Source organism: Mustela nigripes, chromosome 12 (genome assembly GCF_022355385.1).
Source record: "Mustela nigripes isolate SB6536 chromosome 12, MUSNIG.SB6536, whole genome shotgun sequence".
Lineage (NCBI taxonomy): Eukaryota > Metazoa > Chordata > Mammalia > Carnivora > Mustelidae > Mustela > Mustela nigripes.
In genome coordinates this window covers 7,641,871-7,665,555 of record NC_081568.1, presented here as the reverse complement: position 1 = coordinate 7,665,555, position 23,685 = coordinate 7,641,871, and the positions used below count along the sequence as shown (strand labels likewise).

The window sequence follows — 23,685 nt, the reverse complement described above, 5'->3', positions numbered from 1 at the left end:
CTAAACGGGGTAAGTGGAGACAGCTGCCTGTGCCTCTGGTGGGGGTCTGGGCTCTGGATATTCTGGTCTGAGGGTGTCCAACCCCACAGCCACCCTTAACCTATTTGCCAGATGCAACTGAGCCGTGGAAACCCACTTGGGAGGCTCTCTTCTAAGGGAGAGTCTCAGTGCAAAGTCACGATCTTTATTAAGATCTGCACCAGGGCACCTGGTTGGCTTTGTCACTGAAGGATTGGGCTCTGGATTGCAGCTCAGGTCGTGATCTCAGGGTCCTGACATTGAGCCCCACATTGGTCAGTCTCTGTGCTCAGCACAGTGTCAGGTTTGGAGTCTCTCCCTCTCCCTGTGCCCCTCCCCCTACTCATGCTCGTTTTCTCTCTCTCTCTCTACAATAAATAAATAAAAATCTTTTTTTCAAAAGATTTTTATTTATTTATTTGACAGAGATCACAAGTAGGCAGAGAGGCAGGCAGAGAGGAGGGGAAGCAGGCTCCCCGCTGAGCAGAGAGCCCGATGTGGGGCTCAATCCCAGGACCCTGGGATCATGACCTGAGCCGAAGGCAGAGGCTTTAACCCACTGAGCCACCCAGGGGCCCCTATATAAATAAAATCTTTAAAAAAAAAGAAAAAGAAAAGAAAACCTGCATCTCCGTTAGCAGCCATTATCTGTTAGTAAGGTAGGAATTCACACGTGCAGAGTCCTAAGGAAATGATAGCCTGCTTGCTCAAAGAAGTGTAATGGCCACATACTACTCTTCATGCTAATCATTCATTCATTCATTCATTCACATACACACGGTATTCTCTGCGCCCAACACAGCGCCTGAACTCACGGTCCTGAGATCAAGACTCGCATGCTCTATAGACTGAGCCAGCTGGGCACCCCCATGCTAATTTTTTACATTTGTCGGGGATCCAGACACAAAATACCCTATCGCTTTAATTTCCACTGAGTTCAGTTCCTCCGAATGAGTTAGCCCACCGTGCCTCCTGCGTACTCTGGCTACTTACTGTGTCTAAATGGCTTCTTAAATGCAGACCATGGTCCATGGTACGCTCACCGCAGATGACGAGATGATGCCTGTGGTTGGAGGTAATGTCTGTTCTTTGGTTTATAGATTCAGAAGACCACAGAGAGTTCCATGGGAGGCCTAGCGGTTGTATTATAAATCAGAACTAACTGGAAAAGGTTTCAGAGTGCTCCCTGCACTGTATTGATGCTACTTCTCTGGAAAGTGCACAGGAGGTCTTAATAACCCCTTCTGTTTTTAGTGGAGGTAGAGGCAGGAAGAGGTGGGTGGCTAGATGCCCTGCCCTGTCCCCTCACTTGCACAAAATGAAATAGGTTCCCATCATGGGGCAGGATAGGCTTTGGTCTTTTGTCAGTCCCGGGTGAAAGCAGCTAATTGAGGAAGTGAGGGGACCGACGGAAAGTCACTGAGTGTCAAAACTACCAATCATCCCCAATCCCAAGGAGCTGCTAGTCAATGGCCTCGAGGCCGTGGGGTGGATGAGTGGATAATTACATGGCAAAAACTGAAGGAACGGCTACAGAGCTTGAAATAATTTTATATTTTATTATTATGTGAAAAATGAGGTGGAGGCTCCTTGCCCTCACCTCCTGCTATCCCCAGCATTGGGAATATGGTTGTAATATGGTCTGGGCTCAAGAAACGTTTCCTGGATGGATGAGTGAAGGAACCCAAGCGTTTCACTGCATCCCTTGTCCATATCCTGGCAAAACATCCCCCGTAACAGAGGGCAAAAATCAGATTTTTGATACGAGAATAAAATGTGGTGTTAGAAATGTGAAACGTTTTGAAAATTGCAAAGAGAGTGCAGAGATGAAAGGTCCAGCAGAGGGAATATCATCCACAGTGCAGAGTAGCGCGGTGCTACAGCGCGGTGACAGGTGGTGGCTACACTTGCAGATGTAGTGTAAAATACAGAGTTGTCGAATCACTTTGTTGTACACCTGAGGCTCATGCAACGTTTTGTGTCAGCCATATTAAAAAAAAAAAAACAAAACTGAGCAAAAGACAATGTCTAAGACAAGAGTGATCTAAAAACTACTCAGTGATGTAGTAGAATGTAGTAGTTGGGAGTTAGGAAACCTGACTTCTATACTACGTGTTTTTCAACTTGATACACATGCCTATGAAGCCCTTTCCATCAGGAGGGAAAAGAAAGACTATTCAGGCCCAGCGTGGGAACCCCCAGTAAGGAAATGAGAAAAAATATCATTGTAGGGCATCAAGTCATACCGTAGGACTGAATAAAATCCGGCTGTATTAAAAAGTTAAGGAAAGAGTGATAGAAGTGGTCAGAGGTGAGAACATAGAATTGTGTACTTATGGAGCTCTTGATGGGAGGACATTTTTGTTCAAACTTTTTTTTGGATTAGTGTGCGTTTTAAGAGCTCTAGAACATTATTTTCTTGTTTTTGTTTAAACTTATTTTGGATTTGTGAGGGAATTATATGTGTAAGATAAACCGGAAAATACGCAGGCAATGCACAGACTAACGCCCGCCATGACTGTGACCGTGACCAGAGCCTGGCAATTCCAGTGCCCCTCCTCCGCCTCCACGCCTCCCACCAGGGAGCCACCAGGAAGTCCCTTTTCAGATTCTCCTGATATAAAAGGTATCACACCTTATAAATTACTCCGAGACTTGTCGTTTTCATTCAGCATTGTGCCTTGGAGAACTATCCATTTTAGTACATATTGATCTGCCTTTTTTTTTTTTTTAAGTGCTCAATGCAGGATATGAAGACAAATAGAGCAGTGCCTGGAAAATCCTGAGGGAATGTGACTTCGTACTAGAACGACACTAGAATTCTATGCCCAAAATATCCATCAAGTTGGAGGGACACTTCGAGATGTTTTCAGCTGGGCAAGAACCGTTTACTCCGTTGTGTTAGGGAGTTACAAGTGTTAAGGAGCAAGAGGTCAACCAGATGGCTGGGAGATACAGATGGTGGAGGCACCCGGGGCTTGGGCCTGCCCAGTCCTCTGTTGATGCTACTGCTGCTCTGTCTCTCTGTCTCTGTCTCCTTCTCTTTCTGTCTCTTTGTCTCCCTCCACTTCTCATTCCTGCTTTCTCTCCTCTTCAGGATTCTCAACCTCCTCTTGGGGTCCTTGCAAAGTAGCAAAGGACCCCCCCCCCCAACTTTATTACATAAAGCAATTCAGTCATTTTTTTGTGCCCCTGGCCCACCCTGGTTCTTGGCTTCACTAAACAGTTGTGTCCCTCTGTGCAGAATTCTACCCCCAGCCCCCACTCAGTCCAAAGAAACTCTTGTCTGGGCAAAACTTGCTTTCAGATTTATTTTTTTCTACTGTTTTTCTCTCTTCTAACTTACTAAGTCCTGCCTTTTTCTTTCATAATATTTCATGTGGCTGTCCTTGACTTTGCTTTGTGTCTTCCCAATGTTTTCAGTGGGGTTCTTTCATTTTCTGTTCATTCTTTGTTTTTCTTCTCTTTTTAGTCAATAGAACTGAAGTATTTTCTGCTGAGCTTTTCTTGGTTCTCTCCTGTGGATTCTTACTGTGACCATTTCATGACAGTTTCCAGAAATTATGTATTTATTTATCCATTTTTTTAACTCAGGGAAAATGTAAGAGCATTTCCCTCTGTCCCAGGTGGCTGGGTCTTTTGTGTTTTAATTTGATTTTTGGCTTCTAGTTTTATTGCATTGTGATATAGAAAGTTTTCTGCCCTGTCTTTACTTTCTGGAGATTTTCTTGTTGGGTCTCACTGAGTCTAGTTTTTGTGATACTTTCACAGGCACTTGAACTGAAGATATTTTCTGTTTTTGGGGTGTGTGTGAATATAAGCATGGGTCTATTTCTGTGCATATAAAACAGACCTATTTTTAAATTATGCTCCTTAGGTCATCTGTAGTGTATTTTATGTCTGCTTTATGTGTGAGGGACAGAGGAAAGTGCACAGAAATTCAGAGCTGTTATCTTTGTTATGAGATTACATCATTTAACTTCATAGAGTGCCCATTTTGTGTTCGTCGTTAATGCTTTGTGGTCTGTAGTCTGTCTTCAGTGATACTAGGATCCCAACCTTTGCTCTTTTTTGTTTGTGCTTGAGTTTTGAAAGACTTTTATTCATAAAGACTGAGAAGTCTTCATGAAATATGTTGGTTTTGGAGTGGCTCTTGTGTATAGCCTGTGGCTGGGTTTGCTTTCACTCCCAATCTCTTCCACCCCTTCCTTCTTCCCTTCCTTCCATCACAGATGACTCGAGCTCTTTTTCCTCTATTAATGGTAGAGGGAATTGATTTTTAGTTTTTTGTATTATTTTACATTATGATTTTAATTTTTATGCTTTTATATAAAGTCATTTACCAGGTGGCCTATTGTCTTTGAAAATCTTTCTGAAACTGAGGAAGGTTTGCATTATTATTCTAATGGTTGCTTCTATAATTTCGTTCAAAATTAACACCCTGGGTCCTCTATTTTTTTACACAGTATGTTCCCTCCAACAGGGAAGTGATAAAAATCGCCGTGTGTGCTTCCCTCCCATACACCCAATTTTAGTCAATAATAGCCATCTGTTTTTAAGCATGCGTGTAAGGTAGACTTATTTATACTTCTACCCCATGATTTGTTAGCGGTTAATGACTTGTTGCCTTTCAGTTCTTGTAAATGAGGCAGTCGACAAATGTACTCTGTCCTTCACACTCTTCTGCCCAGTTTTGTCATGACGTCATTTCTCCACTGTCATGGTCTGCGGCATTTAGTCCAGCTCTGTGACTCTGGTCCACGAGTTTGTTTTGGTCTTACTTTTCATTCAGACATATCCGGTGCTCACTCCTGGGTTCTTTCCCTAGGGTTTTCCCAGTTATCTTCTGGTTGGCTGAAGTGTGTTCTCTTACAGCTTTCTCAAGTAGGACTCCTGATAACAATGCTCCCTGACTTCTTGCAGTTAAAGAAAAAGTACGCTTTGTACTTGAAGGACACGCCTTTCTTTTCCCATCTGTACCTCTTAGGTGCAGCTCCATTATCTTCTGGTGATTAATGGTGAAGAAATCTGAGGCCAGATTGAGTTCTTTGTCTAAAAATTTTTTCTATTTTTTAAAAGCCAGAAACTTTACTGTGATTAAGTCTTGGCGTTAACCATTCTAGATCAACTTGTTGTCTGGTACACAGCATAATCTTTAACTGTCCAGATTGCATTCTGCTTTTTTTTTCCTTGAAAAATGTCATGGATTGTGTCCTCAAATATTTGCTTTGTTACCTTGCTTTGTGTTTCTTCAGGGATTCCAGTGATGCAGGAGTTGACTCTCCTTTACCTGCCTTCCAGATCTATCATTTTCTAAGAAAAAAAATCTTTTCTTCGGTTTTGTTTATAATGCTTGAATTTCTCATTATTATTCTCTCTGCTCCTTGGTGAACTTCCAGAGTATCTAGACTCATTTTTGCTCCTTGAAATATTTATTCATTTATTCTTTCTTGGAATATAGCCGCTCATGTTTTATTTCTTTCTGATAAATAATTGTATCTTTCCTATGTTCCTGTGTTTCTGATCGTCTTTTATAGAGATAATGACCGTACCGAATATTTCAAAATTCATGGTGAACTACTTAGTTCAAATTTTTATGTGCTCTGTGGCAACATTTTTCTGCTGAGTCTTCTTCGTCTTTGATATATTTGTTGTTCTGTCCACCAGCATTTCCTAGATCATCTGGGTATTAATGCTGTGCTAATTCCCTTTTTATCATTGATCACTGAGTGATCATATTCTCCTTAGTCGGTAAGTGGTTTCCAGTTGGGGGACAGGGTATTTTGCGACTAAGCTAGCTTTCCAGACGCAGACTGCTTCTTGAAAATGTGACTTTTAATGTGATTTTTAAAGAAGATTTTATTTATTTATTTTTGTGTGCATGATCAGGAGGGGGGCAGAGGGAGAGGCAGGCCCCCCACTGAGCAAGGAGCCCAATGCAGGACTCTATCCCAGGACCTTGAGATCATGACCTGAGCCGAAGGTAGCCGCCTAACTGACTGAGCCACCCAGGCGCCCCCTCAGTCTTTACGTAGGTCTTCAAGTTCACCGATCATGCTTTACTCCAAGTCTCACCGAGAATGCAGTTTCTGTGTTGTTGGCAGTGCTCTTGTTGCTTGTATCATCTGGGGGGCAAGGAGAGACACGTACACGTCAATAGCCATGTTCACTCTTGAAGTCCATCTCTGTTTCCTTAAGCAATCTTTATATTTCATTTTTGACATACAACTAAGCCTTTAGGCATTTATATTTTTTAAAAATATGAGCTTCAGGTCTGATACATATTTTTTCTAGTTGTTCCAATATCTTTTATTGAATAATCTGATCTTTGTTTCTTGTTTTGAAATGGCATATTTGTCATATGCTACCATCCTGTAGTTATTCTTTTTGGAAGGGATTTTTTTTATGCCTGTTCCTACAGTTACGATTACCACAGTATTTTAGTACTGAATATTTATAAGGTGCTTTGTATCTTTTTTTTCCCTGAATTTATTGACTATTTTTGCTATTCTTCTAGATTTAATACAGTAAGGTATATTTTGGATCTCCAGAATGGGGATATGACATGTATTATTTTCTGTGTTTATTGAAATATGGAATTCTTTCAATAATAGAATAAGACTGTCTCTCTTTTGAAGTGGGTCTGTAATGTAGTCTGAGAAATGCTGCTCTGGTATTTCGGCAGTGAACACCATGCTTATTGTTGACATCAAGAAGACATCATGGGCACTTGGGTGGCTTAGTGGGTTAAGCATCTACCTTCAGCTCAGGATCTCAGGGGATGAAGCCCCCTGTTGGGCTCCCTGCTCAGCGGGGAGCCTTCTTCTGCCTCTGCCCCTCCCCATCATCTCCTGCTCTCTCTCACTTGCTCTCTCTCTCAAATAAATAAGTAAAATCTTAAAACAACAACAAAGAAGACATCTGACATGTTATATCGGTATATTCCTATCTCTCTAAATTTTTTTTTTTTTTTTTGAGAGAGAGAGAGAGAATGGAGGCAGAGGGAGAAGGAGACAGAGAGAATCTCAAGCAGACCCAGCATGGAGCTTGACCGATCTCCTGACTCAGAGATCATGACCTGAGCTGAAACCAAGAGTCCAATGCTTAACTGACTGAGCCACCCAGGCGCCCTTATTTTTCTCAATTTTTAAACAGCCAGAAAGGAGATTAAATTTTGCATCTGTTGAGAAGAATCATTTCCCTCCCTTGACCGGTTAATATAACGTGTTATATCCAGAATTTAATTCTCACTGGGAGGCATCTCTACCTTTCTATGATAAACCATATATGTTCTGGGCACATTATTATTCTAATGTATTTCTAGAGTTGATGAAATAAGATTTTTGCATCTATCCTGTGAGAATTAGTTAGTAGTTAACTTCGTCACATTTTGATTTTAGGTGGCTCAAGCTTCTTAAAATAGAACGGAACAATTCTTTTTTTTCTCTTTGTTTCTTCCCAGGCAGCTGAAATTCTGTAGAAATGACCAGTTGCTCAATGGCTGGAAGCTGCCCGCTAAGGAGGCCTGATGGGCAGTTCTTTGGCGGGTTGTCCCTTTCCTCTGCCGTGTGGAGTAATGGACGGCTCCAGTGGAGTGTGCCCAGCGGAGTGTGCCTGGCGGAGTGTGCCTACCGCAGTCCCTAGAGTATGAGGGGCTTCTTAACCTTTTCAGATGTTTCTGTCTTTATCTGAACATACATGCATAATGATAGGACCTACATCACAAGGTTGCTGGGCAGGTGAATGGAGACAGTACAAGGAAAGCATCTAGCCAAAGAGTCCTTGACACTAGCAAATGCTGGATATACATTGGCCATTTTCTTATTCTTGATCTAATCAGATGTGCTCCACTTGCAAGAGCCAATTTCAGTAAATAGAAAACGTCTCTATAATTAGCCATTTCACCAAGAGTTAAAATTTCATTACTATCCATTTGTTCCTAGTATTTGCTTATCATTAAAAAAAAAAAAAAGGAAACATTTTCTACATCTGTGGCTCTGATCCTTTCTACTTTTCAATAATGGATAGCACTGTGTCCCCCTCCCGTGTTTTTGTTTTGTTTTGTTTTGTTTTGATTAGCATTGTTTTGGGTTTATTTTGTTCATCTTTCCAAATACTGGATTTGTTTATCGATGGTATTATTTTCCTGCCTTCTCTTTCATTAATGTCTGTTTCTGGCTGCATCATATTTCTGTTCCTGCTCCCTCTGTTTTGCTGTTGTTGGACTTATTTCATTGATTTCTATTTCTTCTTATTTAATAAAAAAAATGTGAAGTTAGGAATTTCTCTTTAGGTGTTTAATTAATATAAAGCAAGAGTTTGCAAGCCAAGACTGTGGATCAAATTCAGCCCGTTGTCTACTTTTACAAATAAAGTTTTATTGAACACCTGCCCAGGCAGGCATTTCTGTGTTGTGTATGGCTGCTTTCACACCCCCAAGGCAGAACAGATTAGTGGCAACAGAGACCTATGGGCCACACGGCCTGCACTATTTACTGTGAGGTGCTTCCTGGAAAACGTTGGCTGATCCCTAATAGGAGACGTTCCATAGTTGTTGATATATACTTTTGACATTTTAAAAAATTTTCCAAATAGTCTGTAATTGTACATCCCGCAGGTTATCTTGGGAAGTGTTTAAATTTCTTTGTGGTTTGAATTTTCTTGTTTGTAGTTTCTTTAATTTTTAGTTTCATTGCATTTGGCCAGAAAATATTGCTTACACAATCCCTTTTTTCCTTTTCTCTTACTTTCCTTTTGATTTACTGAGATGTTCTTTTATGGCCTAAAAGTATGACCCATTTTTGTAAATGTTCCAAAGACATTGAGAAAGAATGTGTATTTTCTATAGGAAACAATAGTTTGATACTCACAGACTTTACTCATTATATTATTTGAATCCTAATTCTTTATTTGTTTCATAGCTATATAAATGGAGGGCTCCAGATAAAGCTATGGCGGAGCTCTTTGTTTCTTCTTGTATTTCTGACAGCTCTGGTCTGGCTTGTTTTGTGCCTGGTGGAGTGTGCCTACAGCAGTCCCTAGAGTACGAGGGGCTTCTTAACCTTTTCAGATGTTTCTGTCTTTATCTGAACCAGCATATCTGGGTGCAAACATGGCAGAAGGACAGACTGGAAAGCACCTGCTCACTGGGGCTTTCCTTGTGCTGCTCGGGGAACCTGTGCCACCACTGCCATAGAGATGAAATCCAGGCCATTCTGCCAAATGAGGAGATACTCATGGCTCATTTTCTTCCATTGCCCCTGTCAGTTCTACCTGCAGTCAGCCACCCCCAACTTGTAGACCACAACAGCCAATCACAAATCAGGAATGAGGTCAGCTGAGACCCTCAGCAGAGCTTTTCAGTTGAGCCCAACCTGGACTGCCAACCTGCAGAATGGTGCACTAAAGAAATGGTTGTCGCTTCAGGCTCCGAAGCCCTGGTGTGGTTGGCCATGTAGCAAAGGCTGACACGTTCATTGTGAATTTTGCCTTTTGTCAACATCAACTAACACTCTGTGTCCAATGATAAACCTTCCCATGTATCGTATTAGAACCATACGATCTGCTTTCTTTCTTATTTTTATATTTTTCTGTATATTTAGGTATACACCATGATGATTTGTTCTGCATATACCCCATGAAATGATTACTACAGTCAAGCTCATGATCATGTCATGTCTTCACATAGTTATCTATGTGTGTGTGATGAGTGCATCTAAAATCTACAGGGGATAGTCTCCGGGAGCTGAGGGTGTCTGTCCTACAACCATGAGCAAACTGAATTCTGACCACAGCCAGTGAGTTTGGGAGAAAATCCGAACTTGAGATGGGATCACAGTCCTGGCTGACACCTTGGTTTAGCCTGATGTGACTCCGAGCGGAGGACCCAGGTAACCCATGCCAAGACTCCTGACCCATAGAAGTTATGACATAGTGTGTGTTGTTTCAAGCAACTAAGTTTGTGTTATTTGTTACACAGCAATAGGAAACAGTTATACCTTTTAAAAATAATATGGGTATGTTGCTGTTCATGGAATTATTAGTTTTAGGCATCATGAATGACTTCTTTCTCTGATGGTTGAAGTGTTTGTTCCCTACAACACCTGACCTTCTCTCCCCATTTGTACCCCATTAGAGTTTCAACCGTGGGCTGACCAGTCTACTTGATTTCATCTTTGCCCCAAGGATGAGCTCTGTAGCTCAAGGCCTTCTCAGTTTTATCTCTTACCAGTTGGAGATGAGAAAGAGTTCCATTTTCTAACCTGCAAATCCTAGAATTTATGGCCTCTCCAAACACTCTTTCAATCCTGCTTGTAAAATGGCCGTTTCTCCTACGAGCTTATTTCTTTCTTATGGTGCCTTGTCAAAAACAGCCATTAGCAAATATCCAATGTTACCCATATTCTGCTTTCCCACTGTGCTAAAGCTACAAATTCATTAGTTACGCTCTCAGCCTTCTAGGTTCTCACAGGTGATCGTTTTATCAAATGCTTCGCCACTGCTTAAAAAGTCTTTACTGGCAGTTTCCTTGCCACTAGCCACTCTGCCCTAAGACCCATGGACATATCTGGGGCACTATTATGGTAGCACCTGGCCACTGGTGTCCATTGTTGAATTGTTCAGCTCTTCCACCGTGACAACCAACAATGAAATCAAACAACTAAATGCATGTGACCAAGGTTTATTTCTGCTGGTCGTGGGTCTGTAACGGGGATCTCTTCATGCTAGGATCCAGGCCCAAAAGGCAGCCCCTCTCTGGAGAGTAAAGTACATGGTGGTTTCATGCAGTGAATCTTAGGGCTTTTGCTTGGGAAGGTCACATGTCACTTCCGCTCAGATTTTATTGGCCAAAAGAAGTCATGTGGCCAAGCTTGTTACCAGTGGGTCAGGCATGTGTAAACACCCCTCGGGGAGGGGCAACAAGTATCTGCTCCAGCACCATAACCACTGCTAATGGATTGGGAAACAATTTTTAAGGAAGATTTATTCATTTATTTGAGAGAGAGAGAGAACGGAACAAACATGTGAGTGTGGGGAGGGGCAGAGGGAGACAAGCAGACTCCCTGCTGAACTGGGAGCTCCACCTGGGGCTCCATCCCAGGACCCTGAGACTGTGACCTGAGCCAGAATCAAGAGTCAGACTTTTGGGTGACTGAGCCACCCAGGCACCCCAGGGAGATGATATTTTTAAGACACAAAACCAAGGAAAGGTTAGTTTCTAGAGTATTTAAGGAGTGCCAATAAATCAACAAAAAAAAAAGAGGAGGAAAGCATAGAAATATGGGCCAAGGGAATAAACACGGAGTTTACAGAGGGGAAAGCTAATGTTTGTGAGCTTATGGAGAGATGCTCAATCTCATTAGCAATCAGAGATATGCAAATGAAGCCAAGATAGCCGTGCAACTGTCAGAACCTGTGAAGTTGGAAAATATGTCCTGCTGGCGAGCATGTAGACTGGGGTGCCTGTTCTGGTGAGTGATTTGGGAGGAACATGTGAAATGGCATGGACAAGTGAAATAAGGAATGCATTTGGGGCTGGAAAGATCTGTCTTTGTGAGATTATCATCCCCTCATTTTTCCAATTCCAGCCCTCCTTCCTCATTCAGTACTCGAGTCCCTTCAGGCCATAAGATCTGAGAGGGTGGGACCCTGTCTGGTTTGCTCTGTTGCATCCCCTGCAACTTACACAGTGCTTGGCACAGGTAGACCCATAGTCTGTGTTTGGTAAATAAATGCATATTGTAAAAAATTCATTAAAGTGAGCGACTTGCCTTCCTGAGGCAGGAAGATACGGATTTGCTGGTATATATTTGTATTGCCTGAGTCAGTCCTCCTTTGGGATCTGTTTTGGACTGAATTGGGACCCTCCCCCATGTTCTTCCATTTCCTGTGTCAAAGTTCTCATCCCTGATGTGACTGTATTGTTATTAATCGGTTTAGAGCTCCTTGGTGGTCAGCCTAGGATTGGGAGATGGAGCTTTGGGGGAGGCAGTTAAGGTTAAATGAGGTTGTAAGGGTAAGCCCTTAGTCGAATAGGGCTGGGTCCTTATAAAAAGAGGAAAAGACACGATCCCTCTCTCCATGCACCCCCAGAGAAGAGACCAGGGGAGGGCATGGTGAGAAGGTGATGTCTCTAAGCCAGGAAGAAAAATCTCACCAGAAACCAACCCTGAGGGCACCTTATTCTTGGACGTCTAGCCTCTAGAACTGTGAGAAAATAAATGTCTATTGTTTAAGCCCCCATCCTGTGGCAATCTCTCAGGGCAGCCTAGGCAGACTAATATGGAATCTAATTTATCATTTGATATAAACCTGAATCATTTGGTTTAATTTGCACTTCTATATAGTGATTCATACAAGGGCAGAAAAAATATCCAGCTATTCAAGTCTCCCCTATTGATCATAATTTGCTAAAATAGAAATGTATTTTGGGAAGCTTCCTATTTGAGGTGGCTGGGAACTCTGATAATGCAAAGTTCACCAAGGAACCTTAGGCAAAAGTTTGAAATGGTTGGATAAATGTAGGGCATGTCATTCTTTCTGAGCTGACAGGGAGTTTTCAGATCCCTTACTTTTTGTTGGTTTGAGACCTGGTATAGGAGTTGGGTTGTCATGGTGTGAAAACCAGGTTCGGAATGGAGGATCCACTTGGACAGATAGAACCAAGATGCAGGAAGAGAAAATAGTGGCCTTTCCCAGGTTGGGAGACAACTTTCCAGTCTTTGTGGTGCTTTTATAAATACAATTTCAGTTGATCTTCCCAACATGCTAGTAAGGTCTCTGGGACAGGTGGTATTGTCCCTGTACGGTTTAGCCTTTGCTTTATAGGAACCAGTAACCGACTCTTTTATTTTCCCAGATGGCTCAGCGGGGTGTCTTTGCTTGTCTTAGTAGTGTTTGCGCATGTAGGGTGGGAGTGGGTTTGACTTGGTGGAGGTGACTTGGCTGGGACGCTTGGCTCTGCTCCACATGCCTCTCATCTTCTTTAGGGGGATTGCCTGGGCATGTCCTTCCCATGGTGATGGCAAAAGCTGAAGAAAGCAAGTAGAAACGTTCAAGTTCTCTTGGCATTGACCTGGCACTGAGGAATTGTTTTTTCTGTTGTATTCTATTGACCGGAGTCACATGGCTGAGTCTAGAGTCAGTGTAGGAGAGGATTACCAAGTTAGTTGGCAAAAGATAAGGATACAAGAGGGATGAGGAACTGGACCATTAATATATCAACTACCCCCACTTTACAAGTACTGAAGCAAAGGCTTCGAGATGAAGTGACATTTTCAGGGTCTGCAGGCTCTTGGTGGTCAACCTAGGATAAACCCCCATCTTCCCACCCACCTACTGTGTTCTTAAATGACAACTATGGCCCACAGGGGAGCAGTGGGTTGGTTATAGTTCTGTTATAGCTCCTGGTGGCAGGGAACACTTGAATAAATCTCTGGAAAATAGACCCAATTTTTAAAAAAGCCTTGGCTGTCAAAATCTGATTTCCTGGTTGAATGAAATGGCTTTGTTGTTCAGATCCTTTGAGTCTAAATTTATTTTACATGAATTTACTTAAGAAATTGATTATAATTCCCTCTCCATTTGGTGCTGTGGGGGGTATAATTGGAAGTTTAGAGAGAAAGAGACAGAAACAGCTTTAAACTATTCACATGCACCTGAATTTGCAGAAGGGTAAAAAATATAGGAGACTTTGAGGAAACTAGGCTGCATTAGACTTTCTTTGGGTTTAACTAACCTTAGTCTTGGCTAACATCAGTGCTCACTGGGAATTTTATCTGTGCATTTTAGAAAACAGGCTCCAAAGGTCTTGGCCACTTGTCACTCCTCCCCACCCCTTTACTGTTTTTAGCACACATCGCTCCGGGAGAAACCCAAGGCTATGCACTGTCTTTTTCACGTGCCCTTCAAGATGAGGTCTCTCTGTCTCTGTGTCTCTTGCCATCAGTGATGGAGATACTGATACGGTCAAGTTTCAGTTTGTTGTGGAATGTTTGTCACTCACTCAAAGCCTATTTGAATCTCTACTATAGAGGAATGGCTTCGGGGATTTGGGCTAAATCTTTGGCACCAAAACATCCTGGGCACATGGGATCTTATCTGAGGTAAGCACTCCATTTACAGCCAAGAAAACATTTGGAAATTTTAACTTGAAAGTGAATCTTAACTGTTTTGAGGCTGGACCAGGCTGAGAAAAACATCATTTGATAAGGACATCGGTGACATTCAGGTGTTTGTGGGGTTGAGGCCCCTGGAGAAGGTGGCTTTTTCATAGAAGGCATGCAGGACAGCCGTGACAATGTTGTTGTCTCCTGGATGGCAGGCGTCTGTGTTGTGTTGGACAAATGAGTTCTGTCACTGGCCAAAGTTCTTTAGTACCAACCGTGGCCAATCACCAACGTTTGGTTCTAGAGGCGTTTGGTTCTAGTGATTCTTCTTGTCCATCTGTACGTGCTCGTCACATCACTCCCGCTCCTCTAGTAAACTCACCGTGGGTACGAATGCATGCTTTCAGTCTTGTTTCTATACTTTCCCTTGGGCTTAATGCTTGGCCGGTTTTCCTGACCATGACCTTGCCCCTCTTGGTAATGACTCTGACCACCCATACTTACCTCTGCTGCCTTTAGATTCCTTGCGTATACTCCTTCTCCCCAACCAGCCAGGGGATCTCTCCTGATTCCAGGGAGATGTCCTCATGAGACCCTCCTGTGCCCAGGCCTGCTGAGGGTTAACTGGGTCCCTCCGATCTTTCTTGTGTCCTGAATGTTCTTGTCCAGGAGGCTCTAACTCCAGCATGTGTGCTCACTTATCTGTATGCCTGGTGTCCTGAACATCTTGACCACACTGCTTTGTGGTGATGGGTCTTCAACACTAGGTGTAAGCTGCTCGATGATAACAGCTGTCACTTACTGAATGTCCTTAATGGGCTGTGATGGCTAATTTTATGTGTCAACGTGGCTGGGCTATGTTAGCCTGGTATTCGGTCAAACATGTCTAGATGTTGTTATGAAAGTATATTTTAAAGGAGATTAACATTAAAATTAGGGGGCTTTGAGTAAAGCAAACTATGTTCCATAACTTCTGTAAGGCGGGTGGGCCTCGTTCTGTCAGGCAAAGGCCTTAAGGGGATAAAGGCTGATCCCTGCTGCGGAAGAGGGAGTTCTGTCAGCAGTTGCCCTTGGACTCAAGCTGCACCAACTCTTCTGTAGGTCTCCAGAGAAGGCTTGTCAGCCTACCCTGCAGAGTTTGGCCTTGTCATCCCCACAGTCACATGAGCTGACTCCTTGAAATAAAGCAGGTGCTCCTCCCCCACCCCCGCCCAGCCCACAGCCTGTTGATTAGGTTTCTCTGGAGGACGCTGACTAATACAGGAACAAGCACTACACTAAGGGCCAATGTGTATGATCTCAGTTAACTCTCACAAACAGCCTTTTTAGGTGGGTAGTACCATTCCCCTTTGCAAAGGCGATAAAGAGTCATGGAAAAGGCAAGGAACTTGTCCAAGGTCACAGAGCACGTGACAAAGTGGGGAAGCAGACTGGCACTCCCTTCATGCTAACACCTATGAGCTTCCCATGACCGCTTCCCTGTGTCTTATCGTGGTTTATCCAGTGCCTGACCCCTAGTAGGAGCCTGGTAAACATTTCTTTTTAGTTTATTACTGTATAGTTTTTTATTACTGTACAGTTTTATTACTGTACAGTTTTTGTGGGTCAGGAGTTTGGAGATGGGCGAGCAAGGTCCTCTCGTCATGTTTCATCAGCTGGAGTCATGGCGCGGGCCACAGCGGCTGTGTTCTCTGAGGCTCTGCTTCCTCTCCCAGCCTCACTAGCTATTGGCAGAATCCAGTTCCTTGTGGTTGTAGGACTGAAATCCCCATGGCATTGCGGGCTCTTGGTTGGATGCTGCTCTCTGAGCCCCTTCGCTGGCTCGCTCGCCCACACACAGCAGAGTTTACTCTCCCCCCGGGCCGACAGGACAGCCTCTCTCTGGTACTTCACCTTCATCTGAAGGGTTCCCCTGATGAAGTCAGGCCCACCCACTGTGATCTGCCTTTTGATTCCTTCAAACTCAACTGACCTGTGACCTTAATTACAGCCACAAAATTGCTTCTTCCATAAAATGTATCACGATCATGGGCATGCTCTCCCTTCATACTCACTCAAGGGAAGGGGAGTGTGCAGGCCACGTGCACCAAGGTGGGGAACTTGGGGCCCATCTTTGAATTACACCAACCACAGTGACAGACACAAGAACCAGATACGGGAGTATCTCCCAGTAGAAGAGCCTTTCCATGCTCCTTCAGTCTTTTTGTTTTAGTAACTTGTTAAAAACATGATCCCGAAATAATGTGAGGGGGAGTTCTGGCTCCCCGCACCCCCCCTCCCCCCGCTTCCCATGTGTGAACTCTAAGTTCCTGGTTTCACTTGGCAGCAGGAGACTAAGTGGGCTTGCTGGGACATTGCACCAGCGTGGGCAGAAACAGAGGCCCCCCATGGCCATGGCGCACCCTGGGGCTCTCCCTGCTGCCTGTGTCATGTGGGTGGTCAACTTCCTCCAATTCCTTAGGATTTCCCATTTGTATATTCAGACACTTAAAAATTATTCCATGAATATATTCACACTATAGAAAAAATAAATAGGCATAAGAAGAATAATTAGCATAAAGAAGCATAAAGAAAATGAAAATCGCCCTCAACCAGGCTACCCGATTGTTAATATTTTGCTTTAGAGTTTCTCAGATTCTTTTCATCCATATTTTAATATATGCACTCTTTTATTTATTTTTTTGTTCGTTTCAGAGGTAGAATTTAGTGATTCATCAGTTGCATGTAACACCCGCTACTCATTCCATCACGTGCCCTCCATCATGCCCATCGCCCCGCTATCCCGTACCCCCACCCACCTCCCCTCCAGCAGCCCTCAGTTTGTTTCCTAGAGTCAAGAGTCTCTTTCATTTTATTTTTGAGTAAAGAGTCTCTCAAAGGAGCCTGTGAAATATTTAAGTGAAGGAAGGAAGACACAGATTTTTCTTTCTTTTTTTTTTAAACATATAATGTATTATTTGCTTCAGAGGTAGAAGTCTGTGAATCATCAGTCTTGCACAATTCACAGCACTCCCCACAGCACATATCCTCCCCAGTGTCCATAAACCAGCCACCTTATCCCTCCCCACCTCCTCCTTCAACCTTCAGTTTGTTTCCTGATACTTAAGATTTGTCTCCCTCCCCAGGTCCTATCTTGTTTCATTTTTCCCTCCCTACCCCCACGGCCCCCCACCATGCCCTCAAATTCCTCATATCAGGGAGATCATATGATAATTGTCTTTCTCTGATTGACTTATTTCGATAATACCCTCTAGTTCCATCCATGTTGTTGCAAATGGCAAGATTTCATTCCTTTTGATGGCTGCATAGTATTCCATCATATATATGCACCACATCTTCTTTATCCATTCATCTGTTGATGGACATCTAGGTTCTCTCCATAGTTCGGCTATTGTGGACATTGCTGCTAGAAACATTTGGGTGCATGTGCCCCTTCGGATCACTACATTTGTATCTTTAGGGTAAATACCCAGTCGTGTGATTTCTGGGTCGTCGAGTAGCTCTATTTTCAGCTTTTTGAAAAACCTCCATACTGTTTCCTGGAGTGGCTGCACCAGCTTGCATTCCCGCTAACAGTGCAGGAGGGCTCCCCTTTCTCCAGATCCTCGCCAATATCTTTCATTTCTTGACTAGTTAATTTTAGCCATTCTGGCTTGTGTGAGATGGTATCTCATTGTGGTTTTGATTTGTATTTCCCTGGTGCCAAGCGATGTGGAGCACTTTTTCATGTGTCTTTTAAGCCACAGATTTCACTCTATTTCTATTACCTCTTTCTCTTACAGAAAAAAAAAATCAGGTAGTATTACATACCTAAGACTGTAGTACATGCTAACGTATAAAATCTTGATCTCCAGATGGTTGTGTCTTCATCTGGATAAACACGTGATAAGAAATTGGTGGGAGAAGTCGTGTGTTATAATTCAGCTGTGACTTGCTGGTCAGCATGCTCTGTGACTGTCTTTTGGACCCTGGCGAGGATTTTACTGGTGCTTTCCATCCCACCTGTGGTGGCTGCAGTGGACTGGCCCCCAGGATTGATTCCAGCTTCTTTCTGGAATGCACCATCCAGAACTGCAGGCTGGGGGGCTCTAGGTCACATTCCCAGCCTCCCTTGCAGCCCTGGCTGTGACCATGAGTTGGATTCTCACTCTTGGAGCTGGCTCGCTGCAGCTCAGAGGGCGCCAGTGCAGAGAGCCCTGCATTCTGAGGGTCCTGGGATGGTGGGCTTGGCCGCAGGACTGTTTCAGGTGCTTTACTGGCCTCTCGGGGCTAGGGTGGGGTGGTGTGAACCTCCCAGCAGTATGGGCAGCCAGCTCACCCTTCCGGCCTCACTTGTTTTGAAGGTGGGGGATCTCAGTGTTGTAGCCTGTGCCCCTTGCTTGGAGCAGGTGCAGACACAGCTCCCTGTAGCGAGGTGAGGTGTCCTGGGGCTGACTTTCAGCTCCGTCTCTATCTGCCGCCCAGGTAGTGGCTCCCGCGGGGGCCAGTTTGGCATCTCATTGTGGGAATTCCTGCTGGAGGCCCTGCTCCATTGTCCAACCCTGCTGATGATTTGTAGAAATCGAGTTCGCTGTATTAAGTCGCCTTCTGCTTAAAATAGCTAGAGTGGTTTCTCTTGCTCCTAGAGGAGTGCTGCCCCATGCGGCAGACTTGGCAAGCGTGGAAGGGTCTAGTAGATCCATTTATTGGCTCATTAGTGGGTTTTCTACTTTGAGCTTCAATGTACAGCTAGAGTCTGACTGTGGCGATCAGCCACGTTCACTGGAGAGAATGGATAAAGGAAGGGAGCCCATGAAGAGAACTTGTACCCAAGTGACCTGCTTCAGAGCTGGCCTCATCAGAGACGAAACTGTATGCCATGCTTTCTGGGGGCATTTTCTCTTTCTGCTGGTGAGTCCTTCTGTCTTGAAATCTTCTTTCCCCTCTACTGCCCCTTTTAGTCTCTGAATGTCAACCTATTTTCTTTTAAGCTAGTTAATCAGATTAACTACATGAATATTTCTACATAAGCCCTCCCCGCCCCCCACCATTGCTTACTTCTGGATACAGAAAATTATCCCAATGCCCAAATCATGTGTCTTCGTCTTGTGCCATTTCATTCCAGGGGAGAGTAGAAAAATCATTTGAGGGTTAAAGAATGATGTCATAGGTTAGACTCAAAACTGAAATTTTATCTCTCGAAGGGACCTTGGTCATCATGTAGAATCTTTCTCCTCACTTTTAGATGAGTCACCTGAAGGTCAGAGAAATGCTCCCAAGCTACCAGGGTGACTGGTGGCAGAACTGGGCTCAGGTCATGGGTTACAGCTGTGGGGAATGTTCTTCCTGCCCCGTCGCGTGGCTGAACTCACAAAAAGGCTTTGGTTTAACCTGTTTATTATGTCTTTGAGCATGAGCACATAATAAGGGAAAGAGGCATTTTTTTTTTTTTTTTAACTATCTGTTTTTGCTGCATGGAGATGATTTTCTAAATAGAATCATGTTTTTGTAATCATAGGAAGTGGCATGTTGGGGTTCTTTTTATGCTGGACACTACAATGCTAAACACATTTAGTACATAAACATTTGCTAAATATTTAATACAAATGGTTAATTTTTAACCATCTGTTTTTTGGGGGCTGATATTAATTATCATCATTATTTATTTAAAGAGCCTTAGAGACATCTAGGATAGTTTAAGAGAAATCAGACGTCATTATAAAAGGTCAAGGACAAGTTGGCTCCTGATTACATTCTGAATGTTCCAGAAGGTATGGGAAGCTCTGTTATCCAGAGAAAGTATCATTCCAAGGGAGTGACCGCTGAACCCATAGCAAGCCGCCCATGGTTCAGTTGACTTTGTTGAATTTTTAGAAAATGAGAATTTAATGAATTCCAGATGGGGAGATGATTAGTTCCGCAATGTTTTAAATCTTCTTTACGAAGCCTGTAGAACCACACTGTCAGGGTTCTTCGGAGAAACAGAACCAAGAAGATGTGTGTACGTATAGAAGGAGATTTGTTATCAGGAATTGGCCCGAGAGATTACAGACCAGTTCCAGGATCTGTAATTAGCAAGCTGGAGACCCAGGAGAACCTCTGGGGTAGTTCTGGTCTGAAGGTCGGCACACTTGAGACCTGAAGAGGGAGTATGTTTCAGTTCGAGTCCAATGGCAGGAAAAGACTGATGTTCTTGATTGAAGGCAGTCAAATGGGAAAAGTTTCCCTTACTTGAGGGAGGGTCAGCTTTTTTGCTCTATGCAGGCCTTAATTGATTGGATGAGACCCACTCCCAGTAGGGAGGGCATTCTGCTGTAGCGAGTCTACTAATTCCCATGTTAATTTCATTCAGCAACATTCTCACATCCAGACCCATGTTTGACCAAAGGTATGCTTGCCCTACCTACAGCCAGTTCAAGCGGACACATAAAATTACCCATCGTAAGCACCATATGCAATTGGGAGTTCAGGAAAGGCTTTCTGAGACTGAATTTTCCAATGTCCACGTGTTTGGGTAGGGAGGATAATGTTAGAACGGAGTGTCCGAATTCTACCGGCCGAGAAGAATGGTGATCTCGGCTTTCTACTCCTTTCCACTATTGGACACATACGCCAATTCCTTTTGTTACATTCAGTCCTGGGGGAGATGGCAGAGGACAGGCCACGCTTCCAAGGACTTTTCAGTCCTTTGGGGTGGCCAGACTACTATACACATGACCAGACAAAGAACGATGAATTGATTACAAGTGGCAGTGAAGGTGTTTTGAGAAGGGAGAGAGGCCAGCATGGGTCAGTGGTTCTCAAGTCTCATGCTGCAATGTCTCGAGACATTTGTGATCTTCATAAATGGGTAGGGGTGTTTCTGGTGTTTAAGGATGCTATTAGACACTCTGTGATGCACAGAATAGCCCTCCATAACAAGGAGTTGTCTGGTTTAAAATATTAAAGCACTAAGTTGGAGAAACCCTGATTTCTCCTGGATCAATGAGATCAGGCTTTATGGAAGTGGTGAGATTTAATTTACTTTTTGATGCATTCATCCCCATACTTGTAGAATATTTGTCTAGTGCCTACCATTCTCCAGGGTCTGTTTTGTCCCGAGGCTGTGGTACGGAACAAAGTAGTTCTGGGGGTATGTGTTGTAGTGTTTCATGGGAAAAAAGAACATTTAGGAAAAGACTCAAAATCAAGTGTAATGATTATTAGGATGGGTGCCAAGGGAACACATCACAACGGGACCCATCTTAGATGCTCAGGAAAATCCTGCCAAAGGGAAGTATCCTTGAAACTATAGCTCAGGGCACCTGGGTGGCTCAGTCGTTAAGCGTTTGCCTTTGGCTCAGGTCATGATCCCAGGGTCCTGGGATGGAGCCCCACATCGGGCTGTCTGCTCTGCAGGAAGCCTGCTTCTCCCTCTCCCTCTGCTGCTCCCCCTGCTTGTGTTCCCTCTCTCGCTGTGTATCTGTCTGTCAAATAAATTTAAAAAATCTTAAAAAAAAAATATAGCTCAAAGTGTATGTGGGAACTGGCCACAGGCCTGAGCTGTGAGCGGGAGTGTGTAGGAGTTGGAGTGCGTGGGGGAGGGGGCACTGTTTGAAGCCTGCGGAGCAGCTTCTGTACAGGACCGGGAGGAGAGGGAGAGGGAGAGGGGAGCAGGTACGAAGAGGAGGGCGGAGAGCCGAGGCTGGAGAGGAGGCAGAGCCCCGCATCTGGGAGCAGCTTGAGTTATGCCAAGAGCTCAGGTTGCCTCTTAAAGACAATAAGACATATTTAAGACTTTCAAAGTTTGAAAGCAATGGAGTGCCAGGAAGGGATTTAGGTTGGGGCAGGTTCACTCCTGCCGCAGGGGTGATGAGAAAGGAGGAGAGGGAGGGCGCCCGCAAGGCAGGTGGGCTGGGTGGGGCCAGGCAGGACCGCCGCTGCGCTGGTTGCTGGTCGGGTGGGCCTGGCCCAAGCAGGCAGACGTAGCCAATGTGGCGGAGGAGGGAGGAAAGGTGGAAGTGAGGGAAGGGACTGAAGGGGACATCCCCGTTTCTGATCGGATGCGTGCGTGTTTCGGAGTGCCGTCTCTAGGGTACACCGGGAAGGGGGCACGCTGCTCCGGGAGCCGTTGGAATCACGGGCATCACAACATGGAATGGTGCTGGGTTGAGCTCTGGATATGGACAGTTTGCGCTTCCGGAGAGGTCTTGTGCTAGAAGGGCCGATCAGCCCCAAGAGCTGGGGCCCGATGCGGTCATCTGAGCATCGTTTGGTGGGTGAGACTATAGCATGAGGACGGGAAGAGAGCTCTCAGAGATGACAACGTTTAAGGACACGGAAAGGTGAGGGGCTTGCAAAGGCCCCTGAAGGAGGATCAGAAGAGCAGGAGCAAAGCCACAGGAGTGCGGTGTTGGTGGAAATAGAGCAGAGCAATTTGGAGATCAAAAGGGGCTGCTGACTGTTGCTTGAGACAAAGCCTCGAACTCACTGTGCCTTCTGGAACACGGTGGTCCCTGGCGATCGTGGGAGAGCAGTCCAGACGGAGCACGGCAGGTGGAAGCCAGGCTGGAGTGGATCAAGAAGAGGGAGCAGAGACAATCTGCAGAAATGGCTATAGCTGGGGGTCCGGCACAGGGGCTGACCCAACGGAAGGGCCGCCAGCTGGTGGAGCGTTCTGATGGATATCAGATCTGGCTCTGGCTGGAGCTCTGGTGGGAATATTTTCCAGATAAAGTGGAGAGCAGCTTGTTTGGACATTTAGTCTGGGGGGAAAAGAAAGGACAGTCTGGGACATGTGGTTGCTAAGGGGTGACCCATCCCTGGAAGGCTGGTGGTTCGTTGATTTAGGTAGTAGAGTGTCTGAAACAGTGAGAGGACAAGACAATGTCAAGGTCATTTGAAGGTGACTTCAGTAAGGTTTTTCATTACTCATACCTCTGAAATGTAGACATTTATACCTCTAACCTAATTTGGGGCACTTCTGCGGAAAATTATTAGCTAAAGAGAATAAAGTGCACGGAAAAGATGAACCTTCCCATATATTTTAGATAGCATATGATCACTTCCATTAACACAAAAAATAATGGCCCTTTTCAACAAGATGACTGTCACAAAGAAAAAAAATGTAGAATGTAGACAGTCAAATGATTTATTTCCCCATCCGTGCTGAGTTTATTTATAGGGAGATTCACCTTGTGAACTAGTAATTTTCAGGGCTAAGAAAAAGCAGCAGGCGGTTTTCTTTTCAGGAAATGCCTTTTTTTCCCCTTTCCTTTTTTTTTTTTTTTTTTAACAGTGGGTTTCTTTTGGCCTAAAAAAATCATCCAAGTCTATGGCTTTGATATCAGGGAAAAGGCTTCTTTCAATTGCTTTAACCTTTTTCAAAAAGTGACCTGTTGGGATAAATGTTCTCATGCTGAGAATCAAGGTTTTATCCGATATCTAAAGTAAGGCAGGCAGAACAAGATGCAGAGCACTTTCTTGAAGTGGTTTAAGAAAAATCCAAGATTGCAGACAGAGAGAAAGAGCTCCAACAAAAGGTCAAGTCGAAGGCCTGTACTGTAGGCAATTAAGAAAGGGAAAGACAGACCTCGCCCTC

General features: G+C 44.2%; 1 protein-coding gene across 8 annotated transcripts in view; it reads left to right on the top strand.

The window, feature by feature from the left end:
* ATPSCKMT (ATP synthase c subunit lysine N-methyltransferase) overlaps nucleotides 1-23,685 on the top strand; it is a 241,272-nt gene that overhangs the window by 106,329 nt on the left and 111,258 nt on the right. The window contains exon 6 of one of the 8 annotated variants that reach the window (XM_059416890.1): nucleotides 7,481-8,361. The exons of the other annotated variants lie outside the window; for them this stretch is intronic. Coding sequence (XP_059272873.1) covers nucleotides 7,481-7,488 — 8 coding nt within the window. The 3' untranslated portion in view covers nucleotides 7,489-8,361. Of the gene's footprint in view, nucleotides 1-7,480; nucleotides 8,362-23,685 lie in introns of those variants that run through there. 8 annotated transcript variants of the gene reach the window in all.